This window comes from Lathamus discolor, chromosome 1 (assembly GCF_037157495.1).
Source record: "Lathamus discolor isolate bLatDis1 chromosome 1, bLatDis1.hap1, whole genome shotgun sequence".
NCBI classification, from domain to species: domain Eukaryota; kingdom Metazoa; phylum Chordata; class Aves; order Psittaciformes; family Psittacidae; genus Lathamus; species Lathamus discolor.
Window position 1 is genome coordinate 100,877,660 of NC_088884.1, and position 25,173 is coordinate 100,902,832.

General features: G+C 38.2%; 1 protein-coding gene across 10 annotated transcripts in view; it reads right to left on the reverse strand.

The window, feature by feature from the left end:
- The window catches only part of SLC10A7 (solute carrier family 10 member 7), a 142,894-nt gene that overhangs the window by 46,599 nt on the left and 71,122 nt on the right, over positions 1–25,173 (reverse strand). For 7 of the 10 annotated variants that reach the window (XR_010614542.1, XR_010614546.1, XR_010614544.1 and 4 more), the window contains one exon: positions 1,653–1,688. The exons of the other annotated variants lie outside the window; for them this stretch is intronic. Coding sequence is in view for 4 of the 7 variants with exons in the window: in XM_065688243.1 (XP_065544315.1) it covers positions 1,653–1,688 (36 nt within the window). In the remaining 3 variants the exon portion in view is untranslated. The remainder of the gene's footprint in view (positions 1–1,652; positions 1,689–25,173) is intronic. 10 annotated transcript variants of the gene reach the window in all.

A 25,173-nucleotide genomic window follows, 5' to 3' on the forward strand; every position in this document is an offset into this window, starting at 1 on the left:
AAATCCTGAACTAGCAGAAAGGAAGCAGGATCACATTTAGCGGTACACAAGGGCTCCAGTAATGTGTCTTGCTGCTGCTGCTCTCTCACTAACCTCACCACAAAAACACCCATGGGCTTAGTTGTCCAAAAGCACAGCTCTGTTTATCTGAACAATACTTTCCCAATTGGCCTGTCATCCATTTTGGATCAGTACAATATTGTCCAGCTCCTGCATGTGAAAGATCTCCAAAGATCTCTCAACTGAGTAATCAGCTTACTTGGCAAGTGTCTGTATTTCAGACACCCAGCCTGACTAATAGCACATGGCTTTATAATTCTACCAGAACAATGGGGTTTGGTCATCTTAGAATGAGGTACAGGTAGTGTTTGCATCCATTGGAACACATTCTGATGGCCTTCCTGGGAGACAGCTTATTTCAAATACTGATCAGAAAAGTTTTCCTTGTTATTTAAGCATTATTAAATCATCCAAATTTTGTGATCCTCGTTACAATTAGCAGGCAGGTCTCAAGGGTACTCGAAGGCCATTCAAAACCTTCAGAACTCTCAAATGATGCTGTAAACAGTCTGGCAGGGGGGCTGGGAGGGTAAGGGAATGTCTCCTTCACAGGTTGACCACCCGAGGAGGGGAAAAAAGATGTGTAATTGCTAAACACTTCTATTATATACCTCCCAAAGTATAGAGGAGGTGACCACACTGGGAACGAAAGCCAGGTCAGTTTCATGATCAATGAGTCTATTGTATTACAAGTCAATACCATAAAGTACAATGAAACAAGAACCTTAGCCCAGGTGCACCAGCCAGTGAACAATGACACAGCCAATACTGGCTGTAAGTAAGGTATGACATGCTGAAACTCCGAGATCAAGAGCAACAACTTTGAGAGCCAATAAAACAGCATTGTGATGAGTGACTATTAATCCAAAACAACGAATGCTTATCACAAATATGATTAGACACACTCTGTTCAGATCTGTCGTTATCTCAACCCTTCCTGCCCCATGTTGGGTGCCAAAAAGAACTGTCGTGGTTTAAGCCCAGCCAGCAACCGAGAACCATGCAGCCACTCGCTCAGTCCCCCCACTTCCTCTCCCCACTCCCGGAAGGATGGGGAGAAGAATCGAAAGAATGTAACTCCCACAGGTTGAGATAAGAACAGTGCAGTAACTAAGGTATAACACAAATCAATACTGCTACCATCAATAATAATAATGGTAAGGAAAATAACAAGGGAAGAGAATACAACTGCTCACCACCCGCCAACCGATACCCAGCCCAACCCAAGCAGTGATCTAGCCCTTCTGGGTAACTGCCCCCAGTTTATACACTCGGCATGATGTGCTGTGGTATGGAATACCCCTTTGGTTAGTTTGGTTCAGGTGTCCCGTCTATGCTTCCTTTCAGCTTTCCCTCCTCCCTGGCAGAGCATGAGACTCAGAAAGCCCTTGGTCAGAGTAAACATTACTGAGCAACAACTAAAAACATCAGTGTTATTCTCAGGCTGAGAGCCAAAAACACAGCACTACACCAGCTACTAAGAAGGAGAAAAATGACTGCTACTGCTGAACCCAGGGCAATTATCTTAAAAATATTGTCTAAGAGGTGCAAGATTAGCCAGTAAAAAGACATCTTAAAATCAAGATACTTACAAAAAGCAAAAGCAGAAGTGGAGTTATAACAATGCCCTGGAAGAAACAAAAAAAGAGTCTGTTAGTCAGGGAAGCAGAATAGTCTTTATTTCCTTGTACCTTAGTGCCTGGAAATATAAAAACATCTTTCACCATCATAGAAATTAAGTAACAATAAGTTCAGCTTTGCTCTTCATGGTGTATGCTCTTTAACATCTGTATGTCAAGCAGTTTATAAATTATACCCTTTTTCACCTCTAGCTTTCTCCATTTTGCACCTAAGTCCCTCTATTCTAAAAGATCCGATACACAGAAATATAGATCATTTATTTTAAAAATCATATTAAGGCTCTCCCCTCACTGTACTGCATCTTAACTTGACTAAGCTGCTCCTCCTTAGAGGGGTACTTGTGATCAAGTCCCACGCTACCCAGTCCCAGGTCCTCTTCTGAGCAAAAGCCGCATCAACCGTGATGAATTAGATGTCGTGACTGTGTAATGTAAACTGATATTCCCCAAGGAAATGAGCTGAGATCTCAAAACTCATTTCACTTGATTAGACTTTGCGTCTCACTGGTAGAAGGCAAGTCTTTCATCTGATTTAATCACACAGGACCACCTCAGCTTTTCAGATCCCCCAGGCAGACACAAGCAAAAAGATTTGTTGTCTTTACTGACAAGGAACAGGTTTCAAACTGATGATTGGACAAAACAGAGGATTTTAACTTTCATGAGAGCAAATCTTAAAATGAGTTGTTTGGGCTGGGAGTTAACATGACATGCATCAGTTTCAGAGCTGCAAACAGCAATTCCCCACCATCCTTCCATCTGACTTCAATATTTTATTATTGCTCAATAAAATGATTCTATCATTTAATGTATGCCAGTTCACAAAGCTTGCTCAGAACTTCTCTGACCCAAGACTATTCTTCATCCAGATATGTCTCAAGAAAAACTAGTCTTTCAGCTATTCACAAACTTTCTTATTTAATGGACAGAAGTCCAAAACTTGCTGACATTCGTCTATAAGGATGCTTATTTTCTATTTGGTTTTTTTTTTCTCCAAGCAAAAAAAAAAAAAACCAAAAAACAAACAAAAAAAAACACCAAAAAACAAAAACAACAAAACAGCAACAAAACAAAACATCAAACAAACAAAAAAAAAAAGCAGTTGTCTCTGCTTTTCATTTAACCTTGAGTAACACAATCTTTTGGAAGCTAATATACAGAAAAACCTTACATGACTAGTTTTGTATTTGCTTTCTGGGTCCATAAAAAGTCATGGATCCAGACAGCCCATTAGGCAGAGAGATTTCCTATTGTGTTCTTAAAACAAAGTGGAACAAGTAAATGCCAAAAATGGTAGCAGACAAGAAGAACTGAGGAGGAAACAGTTAAGCTGTGCAACTTGAAGGCTCTTCAGGATTTAAAAACATGTTTTGAAATAAATAATATATGCCATATCTGACTGCCCCACAGCCTAGCTATCCATAATAATTTATCTTTTTGCAAATGTCACAGCTGAGACAGATCATAAAAGACTAGAAAGACAAGAAGTAGAAGCAATAAGAATTGCTTCAGGGAGTCACTCACAGTTTACAGGGAGGCCTAGACCAAAATGCAGATAACAGTTACGAAGAAATGTAACTGTTAAACTATATCAGCTGTAGAAGAACAGAAGCTGAGGAAGGGAGGAGGCACCAAAAGCTGAACTGATACTTGTGTACAGTAGCATCTATGATGCTTAGAAGGAATAACTCACAGAAAGATCTGTCTAATGTAGATGCAACACAGTCACTTCATCAGAACCCAACTCCAACCTGTATGAACTGCTACTAAGAATACGTGAGCCAGACTTTCCCCTTCTCCCCCTTTCCCCATTGGCAACTACACTTCACAAGTGCCTGAGTATTCCCTAAGCGCCTTGTAATTTTGGGATGGCAGAACACTGCTGCAGCAGGGTTCCACCTTCAGACCTTCACAATGAGCAAAGAGAAACATGGATGGAGTGGAAGGCGGTATGCCAAAACACCCTGTAATCCAAATGAGCATTGAGTGTAGGAAGAAGAGAGCACACTGACAGCTGGTGAGTTTAGCCAGCTCTTCTCTAAATCTGAAGGAACTCATTGATTCGGCACCATTAGTCATTTCTTATGCGCTTCACGCCTCAGTACATTTTACAGCACTTTTATACGTTACAAAAAAATGCTAAGATAAAACAAAACCAAAACAACCTTCCCCTTTCTCTTGATGATAAACTAAGATGGTGTTCTTCCTCTTTGGCATGGGGCCTGTGACTTGGTGTAAATTTGCTTTAGAAGCTTGGCGATATTAACGCAATGGGCAGCTGCCACTGCTAAATCAAAGCATACATCACAAAAGGAAGCATTACCAATTTGACAATAACACTTCTTCCTAATTCTGTAAGCAGAGAGGAAGACAATCATGGTATACATCCTAAATAGATTACTGGCTAAGCTTCTTGAAAAGCTAAGCTTCTTGAAAAACTAGCATTCTATAGGTCAATTCTAGCAATTCTTTACAAAATTTTAATGTTAAACCCAGTGATCTTAATAATTAGAAGCAAGCTTCCTGTTGCTTCACCACAGAAAGGATTTACAAGGTTGAATTCTGACATTTGCAACACATACACAATCCTCTGGGAAGCTAAACAAATACCCGACAGAACAGACAAGTTCATATTAAAAAATAGATGCTGTTGCCAAATCAGATTAATTTGATGTTAATGTTTTATTTTGATAACGAACACCAGTTTGAAAAACCACAGAGATTACATTAAAGCAGTCAGTAGTGCTTTGGTGACTGTAATGGTTTACAGGTGCAAGCAAGGCAAGATTTGTTAGGAGAGGGAACATCTCTTATCAGACAGACTAACAGTTAGTAAAGAGTTAGTAAAGAACAAACTTTGGGCACGTAAAGCTCATTTTTATGTTACCTGCAAACACTGACATGCTTTTATGTGCAAAACTCCTACTCAGGTTTCTGTTCCAGATCTGAAGAAGGGTTTACATGACTAGTTTGTCTAACAGATACTGCCTTTCTCTGCACACACCACCTTGTCTTCAACACATTATGTCTTCATTAGAAACATGCTCCTCAATATGCTCATAAGAATTATGTGATGCATCTCAGTTCATAACCACTAAAGAATAATATAGCAAGCACACTGAGTCTAAAGCCTACTGACAGAAAATACAAACAACTGTTTATGTTTTGAAGGTAAAATCATAATCTGATTCACTCAGAATAAAGAAAAAATTGAAAAAAAGTTAGTCAGCATGGTCCAGCTCAGGCACTAGCAGAGACTTCAAAAAGATGAGGCATCTTCTGACACTGGCAGTGTGGTTGCTTTCTGACAAGCTGAAAAGGAAGGATAAAGGAAGCTAAAAATTAAAATAAAGGCTAAAATTTCTAAGTCCACTGGACACTAACACCATCAGAGCAGAAAGAGTAACTAAATTTGACTACACATTTCCCTGCCTTGCTTTCCAGGCAAGTACTGTCAAATACATAGTGTATGGAGATAAACAGATTGTAGATTAGCACTTCCAGCAGAAGCTGAGCATCTGCCCTTGAGAATGCAAGGTCACTACACAGTTTTAGCATCTTCAAAGTTCGGGTGGAGTGTTAAGCTTTCCAACTGCTGCCCACAATGGAGGTAGAGTTGTAAAGTGACTGCCCTTTGCTAGCAGCAGAAAAACTTTCAAGAAATCCATTTACACCTCTGATGTGAAAGATTGACTGAATACATTCCAATGATTTTAGCGGAAGCGGAAGAAAAAAAATCTCAGCCTGACCTGAGACACTGATGTGACATAGGAATCTGAACAGTCAGATATCTGTAAACACATTTCTTTTTACAGTAAAGATCACGAAACACGTCTTAATAAAGGGAGCTTAAATACAGCTTTGTGAGTGTGAGCACGTGCATAAATGTATACTTTAACAGCAGGGATGTACCAGGAAATCCATTTAACTGTTATTTGTCTTGCATAGATAAAGATGTTAAGAGATTTTCTATAGTTTTCACCCAGTACAGCATTGCTGTACAGCAGATATTAAAAGGTGTCTATTCTCCAAAAGACTATGTAGAATCAATACACTTAATTGATGGCCAAATCGGACAGCAAAAGGAAGTAACATAATGGATGTGAAACTATGATGGCAAATCATTAAGAAAGAAATTATGCAAATAGGAAGAGGAAGGTGGGCACAGATCCAGAGGGACACATGGTAGAAGACGAGTAAGGATTATTGTAATGAGGCATGAAATACATGTGAACTTTCCTTCCTTTCCTTTACACACAAATTTCCCATGCAATTTTTCTTCATTCTTACAGGTCATCAGTATGACACGCTTGTGGCAATTACTAGTGGAAAAAAACAACCAACAACCCTTAACCAAAGCCACATCTGATTTATCGTAAGAGCTAGGGCTAGAAAGGAAAACTAACGGTTTGTAATCAAGGTTCTGAACAAACATGTATTTTCTGAAATCAATTATCTACTTGTGCTTAAAGCTACAGATGTTCTTGAACGCTCCCCACAGAGCAGGACAAAAACGAGCACCAGCGTAAACATTTTTGTGTTATAAACTGAACAGTGAAAAGTTAACTGGGCAACATTTCCACTACTACTGATGGAGCCATGTGCAAGAAAAATGGCTATGACCTGCGGATAACAGAAAACAAGCACGAATGAGAACTGAAATTAAATCTTCATCTGTGTATAGCACCATTTCTCACATGGGTTTATTTCAAGCATCCCTGGCACTTTTTGGTAAAGAAAGAACAAAGAAACTCAGCCTGTCCCCACCCCCTAAACAAACAAACAAATCCTTGCAGTTTTTCTGACTACAACATGAGAGAGAGAGACTTTATCTTGAAGCATTTATTATTTCTATTTCTTCTTATCTTTTGTTTCCTTGCTTTTGAGCTTGCAATAGTGGGGTTTCTTCTTCTATAAATAAATAAATAAATAAATAAATTAATTAATTAATTAATTTTCTTCATTTTGACAAATTTGCAGACAACTTTATAACGTTTTACATTACAAAATGAGACGCCTGCCCCTAGAAAAGTACTTCTAGGTCTGAATTCAGTATGTTTGTGAGCAAGAGAGAGCTTTGACAGAAATACAGATAAAGGCATGCTCTCAAAAGATCTGGTACCATCACAAAAAGAAAAAAAGTGGGCTCTTCTAAAGGTCAAGGAGCTATTGTTCAGTGCTTTCAAGAATATGACTCAGATTGTAAAGACCATAACAGCACTCAAAGCCAACTCCCAAGTCTATTCAAATGAAGGAGTAACAAGACTTCCCCCTACCCTCACCCCTCAGACTGGCCACAGATCCACAATACCACATCACAACACCCGTGTATTATGTTGATTATTACTGTAATACTACATTATGCATCCTCTTGAATAAAAATGTATGTATACATATATATATACTCGATTTATAGTCCCATGCCCAACTACTATGCAGTAACCTTAATTTTAGATATCATATAAAGAACAACTCCTACTGCTGAAACAGGGCTTTCACATACCTGAATAAACAGCCAAAGGCTGGTTCCAGTATCATATTGAGAGTTAAGCCAAAAGTATGAAAAGAGTATTTCAGGAAGGTAAAACTCCATACAAGCCTAGTTTGCCTGGCTTCCCAGCAGAGGGCATCTTTAACACATTAGAAACGTTCTTATACAGCAACAGTGTATTTCAGAACACAGCAGTAATGCACCTGAAGTTTTAAAGGAACTATAAAAACTTCTTGGGACTTTGCAGGTGATACTGAAATAATATCTGGGATGATGTACAAAATACAACAAAAGTCTAAATCAGAGTTTAAAGTAAGGGCTTTCATCAAATATCCTGAAACCTCATAGCCTGTATTAGCAATATTTTAAGAACATCTAAACGAAATTCAGTTAGATGGGAGTGTAGGAACCGTCTGGCAGAGTGTGGAATAGCTCCTACAACAGGTGGGGGGCTGCTTCTGGCTGTACTTCCCAAGTGCTGCAAGCGCCTGCTACTGCAGCAGCTCTGCTCAGTCACTGTGCGTGACTGAGGGAAATTTTGGTGGGCCATGTATCTGGAATGGGATCAAACTGTATTCCTCATGCAAACTTGTAACACTTTCCTGCAACTTTTTGTTGTTTCTCTCTTGTGCAACACATTCAAGTCAGCTGTCTTGTTAACATCTTCAGTGAATTCAATGATACTGGCAAGCCTGTAGCTCGAGCTGTTTCCAATTTCCTCTACAGCTGGCTTTTGCTGACCGTAATTCCTGCTTCAAAACATCCTTCCTCTCCCTTACCTCTCTCCTCAATGAGAATCTTTAAAAACTTCCTCGTGCACAATACTTTTCCTAATTCCAGCTCATTAAACCATTGTCTCTTCCTATTCAAATTTATTTCTCATGTGGTGTCAGCAGAGAACAAGATCTCCATTATTCTGTATGTCAGCATAAGAGCTGAATTTATAAACTGCTATTAGGTGGGCCCTCCCTAGAGGCAGCATAAAAGGGAGAAAGGAACTTCTCAATCAGTCACACCCTTTCGTTTTTCAGAGCAATCCCCCTGTCTTTGCAAAAATCACTTTGGCACAGTCCGGCCATTTATACAATGCAGGCAGGTTCCCACACCATATACCATGACCTCAGTGGGACTGAGGAGGGCACAACTTGTAAGATTAGGGCGTCTGTAGGTTTAAGGATGGCCCTTTCTCAATAAAGCATTTAACGTTTAATAAGGATATAATAAACTTGCAGCTTTGGGGTGTATGTTTAGTGCAAGGTATGTTAATGCAGTGTAAAGGATGCACCGCAATTCCTATGTTGTTATATATGTAAAAACCAGAAATGCAGTAACATACATATTTTAGAAATTATTTTTCCATCTAATTTTTAAGTCTATTTTCTTGCAGAAGACAGTTAAAAAGGATTTAAATTTCTCCTGCATTTGGATCTATGTCGAGTAACCAGAAAATGCTAATTTTATTTACTAAGAAGACTTTACTAGTAAATCGTGCCAGCCTCAGCACCTCTGCTGCCATAAAACCATCTGGCAGTACAAAAGGATGGCACACTAGATGGTGCTGTGGGACCTTCCAGGGGAAAAAGCCTCCTAAAATCTAAGCTCTACTGTTAAATTAGCCACATAGTTGTTCCCGTATTTTCAAACACATTTAAGAGTAGTGAGTCACAGCAAGAGAAACCAGAACCACAGGAATGGAGGGAATACACTAAGCAAACATTCTGCTTCAACTGACACTGCTTTTTGGAATAGCTAAGCGCTTCTCTTCCACTGGAATAGCTTCTCACCTCTTTCCCAAAACAAGAGAAAACAGTTTTTATGCTTTACACCACTCTTACTTTAAAGGGTTCTACATGTAAAACAGAATTGAAACAATGATGTCCGAAGACAAAATGCCCCTGAAACCTCCTCTGTCTTTCCTTGTAAGCTGGACCCAATCACCCTCTAGCAGCCAGTATTTTATTCCATTGGAAAGTTTTAAAAAAATAATATTTTAACACAATAACCTTTGGATTAACTAAACTGTGAATTAACTTTTCCTGCCATGATAATCTGTTGCACGGAAGAAAACAGAAACTTGTTTGAAAAATTACAGAAATCTGATATCAAAGCTAGGACAAATACTATGGAAAAATACCACAGTTGCCAACATTGATTCTACTTATGTCTTTCTATGGCTTTCATTGTAACTTGAAACTATTTAAGTGTAACAGTTTCTGTATTAAAAAAAAAATAAAAATCAATATATGAAGCAAAGCACATTTCATTTTTTTTAATGTAAACACTATGTTTGAATAAACCACTATCTTCCTCCTTTTTCTTCAAGCCAAGAACCTCAAACAGCGCAAGTACAAAACACTGTACAACCCCTTCCTTGACATATGGAAGAAAATAAAACTTTACATAATGGGCAGGAGTGTGGTGGCAATAAAAAACTAAAAGAATTAATTATGAATCAGTAGTAGTAAAACACTTTCTTAGCATTGTAAGGGTCTCCGGGTGACCTGCTATTCAGAAATACCACTTAAAACATACCACTAAAGTGCAGGCATAATTCTCACACTCACCCAAACTGCTGGTTTGCTCTGTGGTGTCCATGAAATGAGATACCACCCGACCCCCTTCTCCCTCTCCCCTGCACCCTCCAACAAATCAACTGCATGATTATTCTATAACTATTGTTACAGATAAATTAGCTTACAACGGTGGTGTCGTGGTGCCAGGAAAACGTCTCATCAGCCAAGGTGCTAACTACACTCTGCATGGTAAGGCATGCCCTCCAAATCCCCCAGGGTAAAAGATGCTCAGGACCCTTCAGGATTGTTTCCAAGTCTGCTGGAAAGTTAAGCTATCAATAACTAGTTTGAGAGTGAGCACACTCACACATTTATTTTTTCCTTTAGTCTTAGTGCCCTGAATTGTTTTACTAAAACATATCAGAAATTTCATTCAATCTGTTTCCAGTATTATTCCCAGATATTATTTCTTCTCAGAACTGAGGAGTTCAAAGCCAAACCCAGCCAAAATGCACACATACATGTGTGTGTGTGCACACGTGTATACACAATCCCCCCAAAACCCAGCCCCCAATATGGTAATCTATATTGCCTGTGTTCTGTGCTGCCTGCCTGGCCCCAAGTCATCAATAATGAATAGAAATGTACAGCTACAGCAGTAGCCTGTGTCATGGGCTTGTCAGGGATTTTTGAAAAGGAACAAAAACACAGGTTTGCCATTTGATTGTGTCTTCTTTTGCAAACACAGTATAGACAAAACAAAGGGGTATTTAAAAAGTGGTAACAATTAACCCTTTTCATACTAATTGACAGTTTCGTGCACCATACAGACTGGAAAATTATTTGCTTGTAATGCAACCAGTATTCTCCTAGGCCTGGAAATTCAACAATAATGTTGATTCTGAGCACAGGGAGGGGAGGTTGTTTCTATTTTAAGATAATGAATACATACTCAAGAGGAGTCAAATACCATGGTTTAAATAGAGGGAAGAAAAAAATTGTTTCATTTTGTTGTTTGGTTTGGGGTTTTTTTCCCAGGAATCCGGTAAGTTCAGTCTCAAAATTGTTCTTGAATAAGAAACTTAATGAATGCAAATACATACACACAGAGTCAATGAATGCCACGGCATTATTAAAAAATATGCAGATCCTAATGAATGAGTTAGACAATGTTTAATAAAAAGAGATGGCTCTTGTATCCATTCTTTCTTCTCAGTGTTCCTGAATACATTTCTACAGACATTAGGACGGCAGTCTTACAGGAGTGATTATCACACATTTTACAAACAGAACACACCAGCTGGTATACCACCAATCTACCCCCCCAGGGAGGGTGGGTGGCAGACTACAAAATGTCTACAGGACACACACAAACTAAACTGATTGAAAAGCCAGTTGTAAACTCGAATCTTCCTTGCTTCCTACACCTGCATAAATTCCAGAGTAAGTCCTACAGTTGTAAAATTAATTAATAAAAGCATTAACTTCCGTAGTAGCTTCTGTAGTAGATAAGTAAATATTCTCCACTTTGGAAGATATAACTGAAGAGACAGCCTTGCCTTCAAAAAGCCTGGAACCAGATAATTTGTAAACAAAATGAAACTCTCTAAGCACTTACTTTGAACTGGGCATCAAAACCAAGACATCTCAATTGAAAACATGTTGCCAGGCCATCTTTTCTAGAAGTCAGTAGCAAATAAAAGTGCATGGTTTAAACATAACTGAGGAAAATCTTCACAAAGCAGCAATCAATAACACGATTTAAACAGCCTACTTTGTACTCTGACCTAATGTTATCTTGTGATAACTGTTTTTAATGATTAGAATGGGATATTATAGTATTCAGCTGAACTGAACTGTGCATATATCGGTGATCATTCATGGGTTGAATATGTTATTAATGACTGTGAATAAGGAAAAAAGGACCATAAACCACCTTTCTGTGGCAGATAGTAAAATAACTGCCTCAAAAATTACAAGTACACACTATAGCACACTAAGGTAAGAAAAAAAAAAACAACAAAAAAACACCAAAGAAATGTTATTTAGATTAACTGGTTAAACAAAGATAAGTTACTTACAAAATAAACTTTATTCTGTTTAAAGACTTACCAAATTATTTTACAGCAGAAAAGTTGTTTCTCAATTCTAACCCCAAAGGTACTTCAGCATGACTAGACTGATTATTATTCATTCTATACAATCAGTAAAAACTGCTTCTTTTCTCCTACTGGCATGCTTTTGTGGTTTTGCAAGTGCTCAGCCACCCTTCTTCCAGCCTAACTGTCTAAATGCAGGGTTGACAGTATGAAACTTCTGTTTTGTTTGGGATATCCCCTATAGAGTAGACAGCACATTTTTTATGTGCTCAAAATACACACCTGCAACAGGGGGTTGTTTATATGCAGTAGAATGGGCCAAACCCCCTGCCCTTGTTGTCAATGCCATATGAGTCGTGGAATATTTCAGGGTTTTGTTTGTTGTTTTTTTTAAACCACCTGCTTCAAGGATATTCATTTTTTTATGTTATTCACTAGATACAGATGCAGATCTTATATTCAAGACAAAAGAATGGTGCATTTGTTCAATTGCATGCTGTCGCTCAAGTCATAGATGACCTACTGGGCAAAGGTATTGCTTATAGCAGCCTATTCCTCAGCACAGCATCCTAAATAGCCCATTCCACCTGCTGAAGCAGCTGACATCCGCTTTGAAGCATGCAGGAAACTGGTTGAATCTACAGTGCTGTCACATCAAAAGCACTCTGTCTGCACTGATTTTGAGCTGGCAGGTCCAAGGAAAATTCACCTCCCTGAAACTCACCTCCACAAGGCCACACTGCCTGGCTCACATCTATCCTTGCCAGGAGACAGGAGTGCCACATAGGAAGGTTCTCAGGCTGACCAGCATTGCCCACATTACCCAAACAGGGTAAACAGAGGCAGGGTAGTGCTATGAGGTTGCGCATGGCAACAAGCACTGAATCCCGTGTCTATTGCAGTGAGCTTTTTGAGGAGTGTCCTCTGACAAAGATGGCACACCACGGTTTACCTGGGAATGGTAATGTCAGCACTCTCTGGGAGTACCAGAGCAGGTAAGCTGTAGAAAGGTAAAAACCCGGGCAGAGACAACCTAAGGAACTAACTACGTTCATATAGATATATATAAAGATAGATAGATAGATAGATAGATAGATAGATAGATAGATAGATAGATAGGAAAAGAAACATAAAGAGGGGGCAGCAAACAAAATTTGGCTTTGTACTTTAATTTCCTGCATGGGTTATGCTGCTTCAGCTTGCTGTCAGAAGAAGCCTACTTTTCCCCTGTCTGGTGTGAATACTGGTTTTGCATTTAAATCATCTGCTCTAAAATGTGGATCTTTGATTCAGCAGCATAACAGAATATTTCCAGAGGGGAAAAATTGTTTCTGAAAACAAAACAGTCCTAGTCTAGCAGAAACTGCCTAGGCATGGAAGGCAGCTGGCATGGGAGACTGGAACTAAATGAAGAGAAAGTTAATTCCCTCCCAGCCCCCGCAAGAAAGGCTTTTTTTATTTGAGCCCCCAAGAGCTCAAACAGCAAGACAGTACTAACTTGGAAGGTGTTTCCTACTTTACAGGAAGTAAAATAAGGGAACTACAGGATGTTACCCAAGATTTCTACCCTCCCCTTTTCAGGGCAAGAGCCTTCAGTCTACTCTGTCCTCAGGCAATCCCAAGCTCCCTAGGTGCCTCCTTTCTGACTTCTCATAAGGCTTTGCCGCAGATCTTCCCAAAGAACCACTGCAAGGCTGGAAGTTCACAATATGGGATTAGACCATTGTGTACTTAAATTTCCAAAGGCCCCAGTCTTCTGTGTCCAGAATAAATCTCATTCTACAAGCAGAATACATGCCTTTTAAAAAGTATAATTAGCCAGTTAAATGACACCACACACATTCACAGAACCTTGCTAGCTGAAGGGCCAGAACATACCCCTGAGGACCTTAGTTTTTACTGAGAATTTCAAGGATTTTCTAACCAACAAGGGATTTGCTTGTGTCTATTTTGTATATCTAACACTTTTCATGCACTGTTTCACCTGGGGGGTGGCAGACAGGACTTTTCCGCAGAAGTTGCAGAATAAGTCACCTGCTATCTCCACCCTGAACATGGGAATTGCAGAGAGAGCAGCAAGATTTAACCCACCCTGAGATTAACTGACCTGATTTTCAAAGTGGTTCTTAAGTGTGCTGTCTGCCTGATTGATCCAACAGAAATCAATGACATATAACATAATAATTAGCATTATACACCATTGCAATCTACCAGCTGTAGCCATTTTGAACCCAGGACACCAACCCATCGTCCATCCCAGTATTAGCTGTTAATAAGTAATAGTTGTTACCCACCACAGGCCACATATACACAGCATACACATAGCATGGAAGGGTTAAATAGCCTCACCTTGGTGTTAAATACAGATTCTGCTTGTATTCTGCAGACGATACCTTACAAATGAGAAATACAACAGCTCCTGGCTGCCTAGTTATGAAAAGTGTGCTTTATCAGAGAAGGGATCCTTACCCATCAGTTTACTATCAGCCTTTTTTTTATTCTAAGTGTGATTTCCAAGTGAAAAAGACTCAAGTTCCTTTTCTATTTTTTCTCTGAAGTTTTGCTGCATACTCTCACACAGATGATAGAGTGAAAAAATTACTGCTTTGATTATTTACAATTACACATAACTCTTTCTTTTACCTATAAAGCAATTATGGGCAATGCAAATGCACATAATGCAGGCTTGCATAACACTGCAGTGGGCAAATCAAGGCCCTATTACGAAAAGCAAAAATGCCATCATCCCTCTTATTTCTGGATCAGACACAAAGGGCATCAGCCTAGCTCATACACAGAGGAAAAATAACCATCCTGTAGGCTAGAAGTAACAATAACTTGGGATGGTGGTTCCCAATATTGGTACTACAAGCTATCTAAAGACTTTAAAAGGTTTTTTTAACCACTGTTTTACTGAGAAGATCCATGAACTAAAGAATTCCAGGATCAGTTTGCCAGATGCTTCCTACAGCTTTACACACACACACACACCCAAAAATAAATAAAAAAAAAATAAAAATAAAAAAAGCAAACCCCACATGACTGCTTACTTAGGTACAAGTTTTTTTTTAATGTAAATATTATCTTTAAATTAGCATTTCTGGTTTGACTACAATCAAAAGCCTCTAACATCACAAATCATGACAACGAGGTGGCCTAGCAACCTAGACAGACAGACACAGGAAGTTCAGTCAGTCAGTAATAAAAAGCTTTGGCTGTCTGGCTTCAGGGAGAAGAAAATTGCTTGGATGATCACTTCAGTACTCTACTAGGTGATGCACTATTTTATTCTTTCTGATAGCTGCAGTTTAAAAGAACTCAAAACAGGAAAATGTACATGTAAAGGCTGAGCAAAGATGTGGACTGAAGCTTTATGTTGTTTGGTTTCAGATTCACACTTTTGATAGAGCCTAGGGAGCCAGAGAGAGAAGAAAGGAAATTGTCCCCAAGCGCCTGACAGTATCAAAAGTGAACACAGCTGCTTAAGTTGCAAGCTACCTGTAGAGTGGGTCTAGGAGCAGGGGGCTCTGTTGGGAGGGGGAGGAAGAACAGCTTTTGCAATGTTAGCAGGTATCACTGCAGCGTACTTGCCAGCAAAACAAAACATATTTATCAAGTCACACTCACACTTACCATGATTCACCTTGGTACAAGAAAATGCACTGTCATTCTACTCACCAGACACTTTGTGGTAAATTTACATTGCTGCACATTATGGACCCACGCCTGAAGGCATTGAGCACTGACAGCTCCTCCCAGAAACAGAAGGCATTGTGCACCTTCCAGAAACGTGTATTTCAAAAGAGAGGTGGTGTCAGAGTTGAAGATAGTTTCTCTGTCCTTCTTCACTCTAATGATATCTAGGCAGTTACAGAGCTAAACTTTATGCTACTTTATGCTTTACATTCTTCTTTCAACATGATTGGCTTTTCTCTTCCCCAGTCTTTTCAAGGCTCTTTCTTTTCTGTTAATCTCTTTTTTTCTTTTTTTCCCCTTCTTCTCTTTTCCCTTTCTCCAAAAAGATTAAAAGTATAATCCTCCAAGGAGCTGACTTACAAGTGTACTTAACATTTAAGCCTATACCCATCGGGACACAGCATTTTTTGGTCACAGATATGTTTTTTCAAGAACTCTTACTTGATGAGACCAAAAAACACCTTGCAATTTCAATGCTAGCATCAACATTAAAGCAACCCCAAACATTAGCCTGTCCAGTCCCTCACAACCACTGCTTACTTGCTCAGACCCTGAGCTGCAGTGACAGCAAATAAATCTGATTTGGTCATTTATCCGTACAGCACATAGCATCAAGATGAACACTTCCAGATTTGACAAGTAATTGCTGTATTAAATACCATACATATACATTTCTCAGAAGGTGATGGCCCATCCATAGAATACTTACTTCTAGCAGCAATAACAATTCTGAAAAAGTGACTGTTCTCTTCTAAGGGTAATAGTATCTGCTTACATAAAGGGGTATTTTTGGCACATTCTCAAGGTCTTCTTTCTTTCTGCCCTGCTGTCAGAACTCTAATCAGGTATGCATGGCACCTACGGTGTTCCTGCATACTCCAGGTAATTAGCCTTTCCACTAATCACAGAGCATCTCTCATTGCTGCAAACATACAGTAAGCTGCTTGTTCCTTAACCCTCAGGTTCCCTTTGCTCATTTCTTAAAGAAATGACTGAACACTGCTTTACCTTGAACTACTCTTTCAATGCACACCATTTAGGGCTTTCCAAATAAAATCATTTCTGAGCATTTTGCTTGGAGCTGAATTTAAAGACATGAATTATCGATGTTTCAGCTAAAACGTATCCCTGATCTTTCCCTTTTTCTTCTAATAGTTAAGAAAATAAAAGCTCACGGTGTTTCCTTGTGACCATCCTCACATGCCTTTCTGCTTGAAAAACTGATCACCTTAGATAAAAACTAATTTACGCTTCTGATTTATTAAGACAAGAAACCCATGTTTAAATGGAAAAAGGCTGTAGTAAGTGTCTATGCTCTGACAAATGGCAAAAAATACAGCTGATTTAACAAATGAGTGCTCAATCAATGATGCACTGAGGCACATGACAAAGGGAAGTCAAAATCCATTACACTGAAGAACCTCCTTTAAATTCCACTTCAGTGCACTGACCCTGTTGCTCAATGCTAAAGACTTTACAAGGTTTTCGGAAACATTTAGAAGAGCTTTTGTTTTGGCATTCACTCAGCTGCACCTCACAATTAACACCGCCAGACTTCTTTCTAATCAATTATTCATTAAGATTACTAGCATATCTTTTGAGCCCCTTAACTTCACATCAGAAGTGTGCGAGGAATGATACATGCATGTGTACTTTACAGAATAAAAGGCAGACTCTAAGCAGGTTTTAACGCTAAATGAGAACAAGGCTAAAAGAAGCGAAATCAACACTTTTAGTCAAAGTTGAGCTTCAGGCGAGCTGCAGGCAGTGCACAGCATGAGAGAATTTGGCTATAGAAAGTACCCATGTGTTGACAGCTGAATAAGAGTTTGAAGGCTTAATAGTACGAAATGTTCCATCAATGATAATGTTACACATTACTTACTCAGTTAACTACTCATCTTCTGCAGCCCTGACAGCTAATGACGTAAACCCCGTTTGACATAAGTTTTACCCTTTGCTATACAAACACATTTATTGCAGTTACCATGGCTAATGTTTTTTCCTGTCAAACAAAAAGAGGGAAATAATTTTCAGGAAATACATATGAAACACAACTGTGCTGAGAAATTAAGAATGCAGAATAATCTGAAAAGCTCCTTGAACTATGGAAAAAACACAAATTAATTAGATCCTATTTCTACAACTCTAATAATAGATGTGCAAGATAAATTATTAACTATTCATATTATGGTAGAACCTACTCTGTTAAACACAGTGTTAGCAGGGAAGGATATCTGACCCCTTAATATTAACACATATAACTTCACATATGGTTAAGAGAGCTTTCTTTTAAACTCCATCAGAAATCTAACTTGGGTGCTGAAGTTAGATGCTTCTCCACATACTATACGGAAGACCCCTATTATCACAGATGCAATTAAGTGGAAAAGACCTTTCAGATCATCCAGTTGAAGTTATGAAGATTTCAGTATTGGTTTGTATTCATCTATTTTACTTGGGTCAGAAGGAACCACCAGCTAAGACACAAGGCAAGATGAGCCTAGGTAGCGTAACACATGCAGAAGCACTAACTCTTCAAGAGTACAGAGTTGGCTATGAGGTTTTGTGTTTGGCTGCAGTCTGAGTAGTATTATGCAATGTAGAAGCATGCATAGATATTCAGGCAAATACAGCCTAATTGCCTAGCACTTGTGTATTTTCTAAACATCACAGCACAAGAAAAGTCTCAAGAAAAAACAAGAAATAAAATTAGCCACGACAATCAAAGGGTAGAGCCGTAAGTGTTGAAATGCCTACAGTGCTATCAGAGTAGAACTGAGTTTCTGAAGATGTATTCAACAAAATCTCATAATCTAAGTGTGAGAAAGTCTGTAGCTACCAAATAACGTTTTAGTAAAATGAAAGAGGTGCCTAATATTTTTCAATTCTGCACACCCAGAGCTGCTGCATCTTGACTGAGAAAAGCACCTCCGCATTTGCTTTCTACACATAGTGATGAACACTTGCCTCATCAGGTCATTTACCAAATTATGGATATCATGTTCTAGAACCTGTTTTTGCATTACATAACCAATTAAAAAAAATTCATCAGCAGTTGTAAGCAAGAGCAAGGGAATTAATACCTTCGAACACCTACCACATATTCAAGCACTTCAAAATGAAGTGAAATGATACTCCTCATGACCACACCTAGCTCCTTAGATTATCGAGGATCAAGTGTCTTAGATGCAGGACTCCCACTGACTGGATTTTTTAAAGCTACTTATTTCACTAAGGACAGACAGAGGTGTCTAGAGGCATTTAAAATAAATAAATAAATAAATAAATAAATAAACACGATAGTAAGGTGCTTAGGAATGAAACCCCCATTGAAATCAGATTAGGTACTTTAAAAAGTTTTACCTAGCATGACTTTGCAGAGCAGGCAGAAAGTTAGTAATGCATACTTAAAATGGCAACTGCATTCCTGAACTAAGACTCATTATCTCACATGCTGTAAGTATCTGCAGAAAGTCTCAGTGTATCAAGAAGTATGCTTGAAATCTTGACAGCAAAACAGCTTACTTTTATCAGACCAGCAGTACTGCCCATAAGCCAGCAAAAAGATTTAAATTGTCCTTGGTAGAGCCAACACTTCACAAAATTATTTAACTGTTCAGCTAATTTTGAATGTCATCCACAAACAGAGGTAAAAGATTAAACGACAAATCCAAATCTGGCATTACTGTTCAGGGCTCTCACTGGAGTCAGTAGGCACCACTCATATACAGCTACGGGCAAACAAATGAAAATTGGTATTTCACTTTTGTGATGTTCCTGCTTTACACCACTGCAAATACACTTACTCCAATGGATTTAGAATAGGACTGAATTTGAATTGTGGAGTGCTGAAGTTAGCCCTGTCACTAACTGTACGAGTCTACCAAAAGTTATGAATTCACTATGGTTCCCATGATTGGGACCGTACACAACACCAGCTTTTCAGATGTCTCTTGTTCTGTTAAACTTCCAGTCATTTCACAGGATTTGGCTGCTCAGAAATAATTGTTTCAGCAAAAATAAAATATTATGATATCTCCCAGCAAACAGACTAACATTCAAATTGAAGTACAGCCTAAATCCTGAGAGGATTTCCTTTACTATCCTGATTTGATCAAATAATTCAGAGATAGCACTTAACAGCAATGTTACACTTGCACAAGTTATCTCTGCTTTCCAAAGAGAAAATAATCATTTAGATTTAAAGGTAAATTCCATGTTCCTTCATGAATCTTCACAGCAATACATGACAGACTGTACTGTACTGTAATCAAATATATAGTATCTTAGAGAGAAAAAAAAAAAAAAAAAGAAAAAGAGAAAAAATCCTCATTAACAAATTCACATTATCAATATTCTGTTCAGCATAGGAGGCCTGAAACACAAACTATAGCTCTGCAATGTAAAGCAACCAACCAACAGCCCTTTTGGACAGTTGTGTGTCACTTATTTCTGCTGTTACCACAGAGATCTATTTCAATAATCAGTTTTACAAATGGTCATTGTCGAGCTCACCATCATCTGTAAAACAGATCAAATGGTACCATTAAACATCCCCCCACACTGCTCATAACTGTGCATGTAACCCTGTCCTCAGGGTGTATATGAACAATGTTTAAAAAAAAGCAATATGCACAGCTGATCAGACCAGCAGCTGATCAGTATTTAATCACCAAATCCAATAAGAAAACAAATGAGGCAGAGCACAGGGGTGGAAAACAAAGGTAGATGGAAAATGTTAAATGAGCCACCAATTTATAGAAGATAAAAACACCCTCAGAAACAATTTACAAAACAATTTTCTTTTTACACATTTAATAAACATTCTGTCAGAGTAAACGAAATCTCAGAAGCTGGAAGTTTAAAAAAAATCAATTAAAATGAAGTCACGGGGAATGGTGGGGAATTGTTCCTGGCAGTTATTTGATATAGTATGGTTAATATTTCTAGTCAGGCAAATTAACAGTTCTGCTGCTGTAGACTTGCACTTGCAAAATATATAACCTCTGAGGGTTTGTTCTGAAAGTTACAGAAATATATGCATAAATATTTTTACATAGCTACCTATTAGATGTACAGTAACAGTCATTTACTCTACGAACTTTTATACGGAGGAATTCTACGCTACTAAATCCAGCTGAAAAGAACATCTGCATCTAAACAAGTAACAAAACACACAATTCATTCCATTCGGTCCCATTTCACTTGTGAAGAATACTTTGAAAGCTCTTAGATAAAAACCTGCTTCTCTAGCCATCTGTATCAATAGATAACTTTTCTTTAACACTGTTCTACTGTATAATTTGTATTGTGCCACACTCATATTGATTGAAGAAAATTCAACTGAGGCAGTGTCAGTTTCTGTTTCTATAGGGAAACCACTGAGCTGAACAGTGATGCACATAAGGTCAAATCAGGATTCAACTTGCTGTGTTGCTGCCTTAAAATTGTACAGGCTAAGGGAGAAATTGGTAAGCTTTGCAGACACAGTATAAATATCACTAATTAAACTTTTTCGTTATCCTATTAATGTATCTTGAATTACAACATAAATTCAGGTTCTTACATTCCATACCCTTTCATGTATTAAGTCATTTGAATTTGCAAACGATATTTTCTTCATAGGCTTCAGGCCAAACATTGCTTTCCCTTCTGTGCTACCAACCATGGCCACAAAAGGAAGTTCAAGTTTATTTAATTTACCAGTTTATCACAACTTCTGCAGCTCATGTTTGCATTACAGATTTACCCACCTGGACATCATGTGCAGGAAATAAGAGAGAAAGCAGCTTATCTTTATCCCAGTGCACTTTGCAAACACATTCAGGTTCACCCGGATGGTTAAAGTGTGGATAAGCAAACTGATGCAACCTTGCCTTGTTCAGAGGAATGAAAGGGGAAGAGATGCAACTGTTCATATGTTCGCTTTTGTTTATGTTTGATCTGTACAAGCTGAAAAAATTATTCTCAGCTGTCATTGGCCCCTGCCTGCAGATACCGGAAAATGGAATACAGAACAGCTCCAGTCTATGTGTTTAGACACCCAAATGAGTCATCAGTAAGTGTGAGTTTTAGTCCTGCCTTGTCTTCAGAAACTAAGACTCCCTCTATGCTGAACCTTAGGCCCTTGTAGCCACATCTCTATTGCGATCATCGGGCATCCCTTCATCCCATTTCTTAACCAGATTACACACATGCTAGTTACCTACTCTTCTAGACCAAAGCGCTGTGCTATTGCTTACACAACTTCAGGCTTTCAAGCTGTAACATAACATGTAACATTATGAAAATTGAGCTGACAATCCAATGATACAAGGGAAAAATATCAATAAAACTATTTGTATTTGAACTAAAGAATGTGCAGACTAAAACACTACATTGGCATTAGGTATTTCATAGAATTCATCCTCTTTGTCCCCTCTACAGATCATACAAGTTATGTGTCCTGTTAGCACACACATGCTAAAAATAGTAAACATACACTGAAAGGATCAGAAATGATTTTTAATAAGCACTGTGCTTAATTTCATTTTCTTTAGTGACTGAAAGATTTAAAAAAAAAAACAACAAAAAAAAACCAAACCTATTATCTCAACTAGCTTATAGTGGTCCAGAAAGACTAAATATGCATGTATCTGAAAGGTATTTCCCATCCCAACAACAGTAAGAATGTCAGAAGTAATGCAATTAAGAGGATCCACCTATTAAAAGAAAATAATTTCTGAACTAGTTAACTTTGACTTAAATGAGAAAAATAATTTAGTAGAGAAAAATGCACACTTGCTAACCTTTCACATTAATAGGTGGCAGTGCTTTTTTCTTTGATGCTTGTTGTGAAGTCAGAGAGCCTGTTTAGTTATTCTTTGTTACATTTGTATTCCCCTCTCCTACCAACAGCTGCATTAAGAAACAGCAGAAACTCCCCACATACTTTCAAGATTATGAGATAAACCCATCAGTGCACACATTCATCTTGTGACTTCTTTTTGTTTTTTGAAGGTACAATTGAAATTACATGCTTTTGACCACTGAAAGATGTTTTGCACAGAAGTTCTGTTTAAAAAATTAAGATATGCAGCTGAAACTATCACAGAAGGAGTATATTCAAAGCAACAAAGGGAAAAAGCAGAGAAAAGACAAGTTACCTATATACGCCTTTGCCCAAACAGTTCCAGGCTGTTCCTTATCCTAAAAGTGGAACTTTGAACCAGCCTCCTGAAAAGAATGATCTCCTTAGAAAATGAGACCTAACCAGACAGCAAAAGAATGCACGTTTTTCTGATGTCCATCTCAAACCAGGAATTAAAGCTGTGCCTTGCTCAGGCAGATAGCATTTTTTATCTTCGAAGATTCATAGTCTAAGAGCTATCTGATTTCCATTTGTTGTGTGAGCCTCTGATAAATTGATGCCCTACTATTTTAACAAAATAACCAAAGTAGTAGCTCATAAGAACAGTCAAAAAATATGAAGATATGGCAAAACCATCTGCCATTAAACCTAATAGAAGAATTATATTTACAACCACATGCATGTGAGTTGAAGAGAAAAGACGAGAAGCTCACACAGATATACCTGCTGAAACTTACTCCATACACAGAAATTACAGTTCAGGAAATACAAAGATGGAGAGTGTGAGAATTTTAGAGGAAGTGTCATATACAAATTCCCTGAACTTGAAATACAGTGTTCCTTAAATCATTGCTTTTGGCCACTGGAAGAGAAAGAATAGCCAGTCAATCCCAGTATAACAGATTTTATTTCGCTGCAATAGTCTCAGCCACCCGTGTCTAAATTTATTTTCATCGAAAGTACGTATTCTTTGTTTCTATCCAGACTCACAGTACAACTGAGCAGCCACAAAATCTGTTGTTTTATTACCTACACAGTAGGAGAATTTTAGAAATTAAGATGACAGATTAATTACACTGTTCGATTTAATTAAGTTTTTGAAGAATAATGGATCCAACAAAAAGCTCCCTAATAAACTGCAGACAGAGCTATGAAAGAACAGTGAGTTCACAAAATAGGCTAAAAGGCCAAAGGTGCACAAAAACTCCCTTTCCACTGAAGTTATCTTCTGAGTAACTCAGGCACAGAATCTAGAAATAAATACCTCCATAGTACCAGCCTCAGTGAACGTATGTGCAGCTACAACCTCCAAGACCACTCGGTCAGTCTGAATATTGTTTGAGACAAGTCATCTCTGTTAGCAATTAGATGCTTTCTGCTGACCCATTGCCTCAGCACAGTGCATAAGCTTCTTACACAGACAGCTAAGACACCATAATGGACACTGCTCTCTGAGTGAACATTTCCAGGCTACAGAGAAAACAAAGCCTACCCATTCACTGTTTTCTAATGAATCAAGATGTACTGCTGGTGGCTGAGTGATGTAAAATGTCCAACAGCTAGGAGAATAGCCCCAAGCTCTTGCCAAATTATGCACTTCAGTATTACAGACCTGCTAGCAAAATGTATCAGATTTTCCTCCAACATGATATTTATTCTTTCGGACAAAGAGGACAGATAAAAATAAATTGTTGAACAAAATCTGATACCCAATGGAATAATGCGTTCAATGGGGAAAGGTTTTCAGGCAGAACAAAACATTACAGAATCTCAGATAAGCAGGACACACACAGAGTAAATGCAAATATATTCATTGACATTAAGGGTAGAAAACTTCAAAAAATAAAATTCATTAATATAAATATAAAATCTTGTTCCATTGCTGAATCTACCTGAAAAAGTTAACTATCCAGCTAATGGGTATATACAAGGCCCAAACCACAAACTGCCATAATTTTCAGAAGTGGTATTTTGAATCAAACATGATGAAAATTGCATTACTTCACTGAAACTGTGTGGCCATCCATGGTTAACAAGATACACAGAACACAGCCACCTGCATATCTTATTTGTTTATCCCCATCTTTGGACATGCTGTCTCAATATTAAGGACAGTAGTAACTTGTTTAAAACAAACCAACAAAAAGACCACAAACATATGCAAAAAAACCAAACCAAACCAAAAAAAAAAAAAAAACCACAACAAAAACCCAAAAAACCACAAACAACAAATGCCCAAACAACAAAAAGCCCCAGTACATTACTTACACTATCAATTAGTTCTATATTAGTGCATCTGGATTAGGGGAAATTCTGCAGATAGATCTATGTGTGTTTGTTGTACCAACATCAATGCAACCCCATCCAAAAAACAGGATTTCACTTATCATATACTTGCAATCATTTGAAGAGAAAACCTATGAAGACTTCTCTAGTAGCCATCTGTCCTTCTTATGCCAATACCGTGTAGACAATTATGGCAATATTCCTTTCAACCTTTTCAACAAAGTACATTAAAAAGGTTTGATCAAATCCTCTTTATGCAATATATGTCACATTCAGTGAATACAAATTGATGACCTTGCCCTTTGCCCTGGCAAACTCTCTTTGTCTTTCCTCTGAAATGGCATATTTAAGCACAATATTTTCTTAAATGTTGCCTTGATTTCACATGGAGAGAACACAGGCAGCTGAATGTTAATTAAATGAATGAATGGGGTTTCTTGTATACCCTTCTTGTACATAATTTTGACACTCATGCTCCCATCTCAAATATTTTCTGTATGATGAAAAGCCAGAAAGGAGTATTATCCAAGTAGGC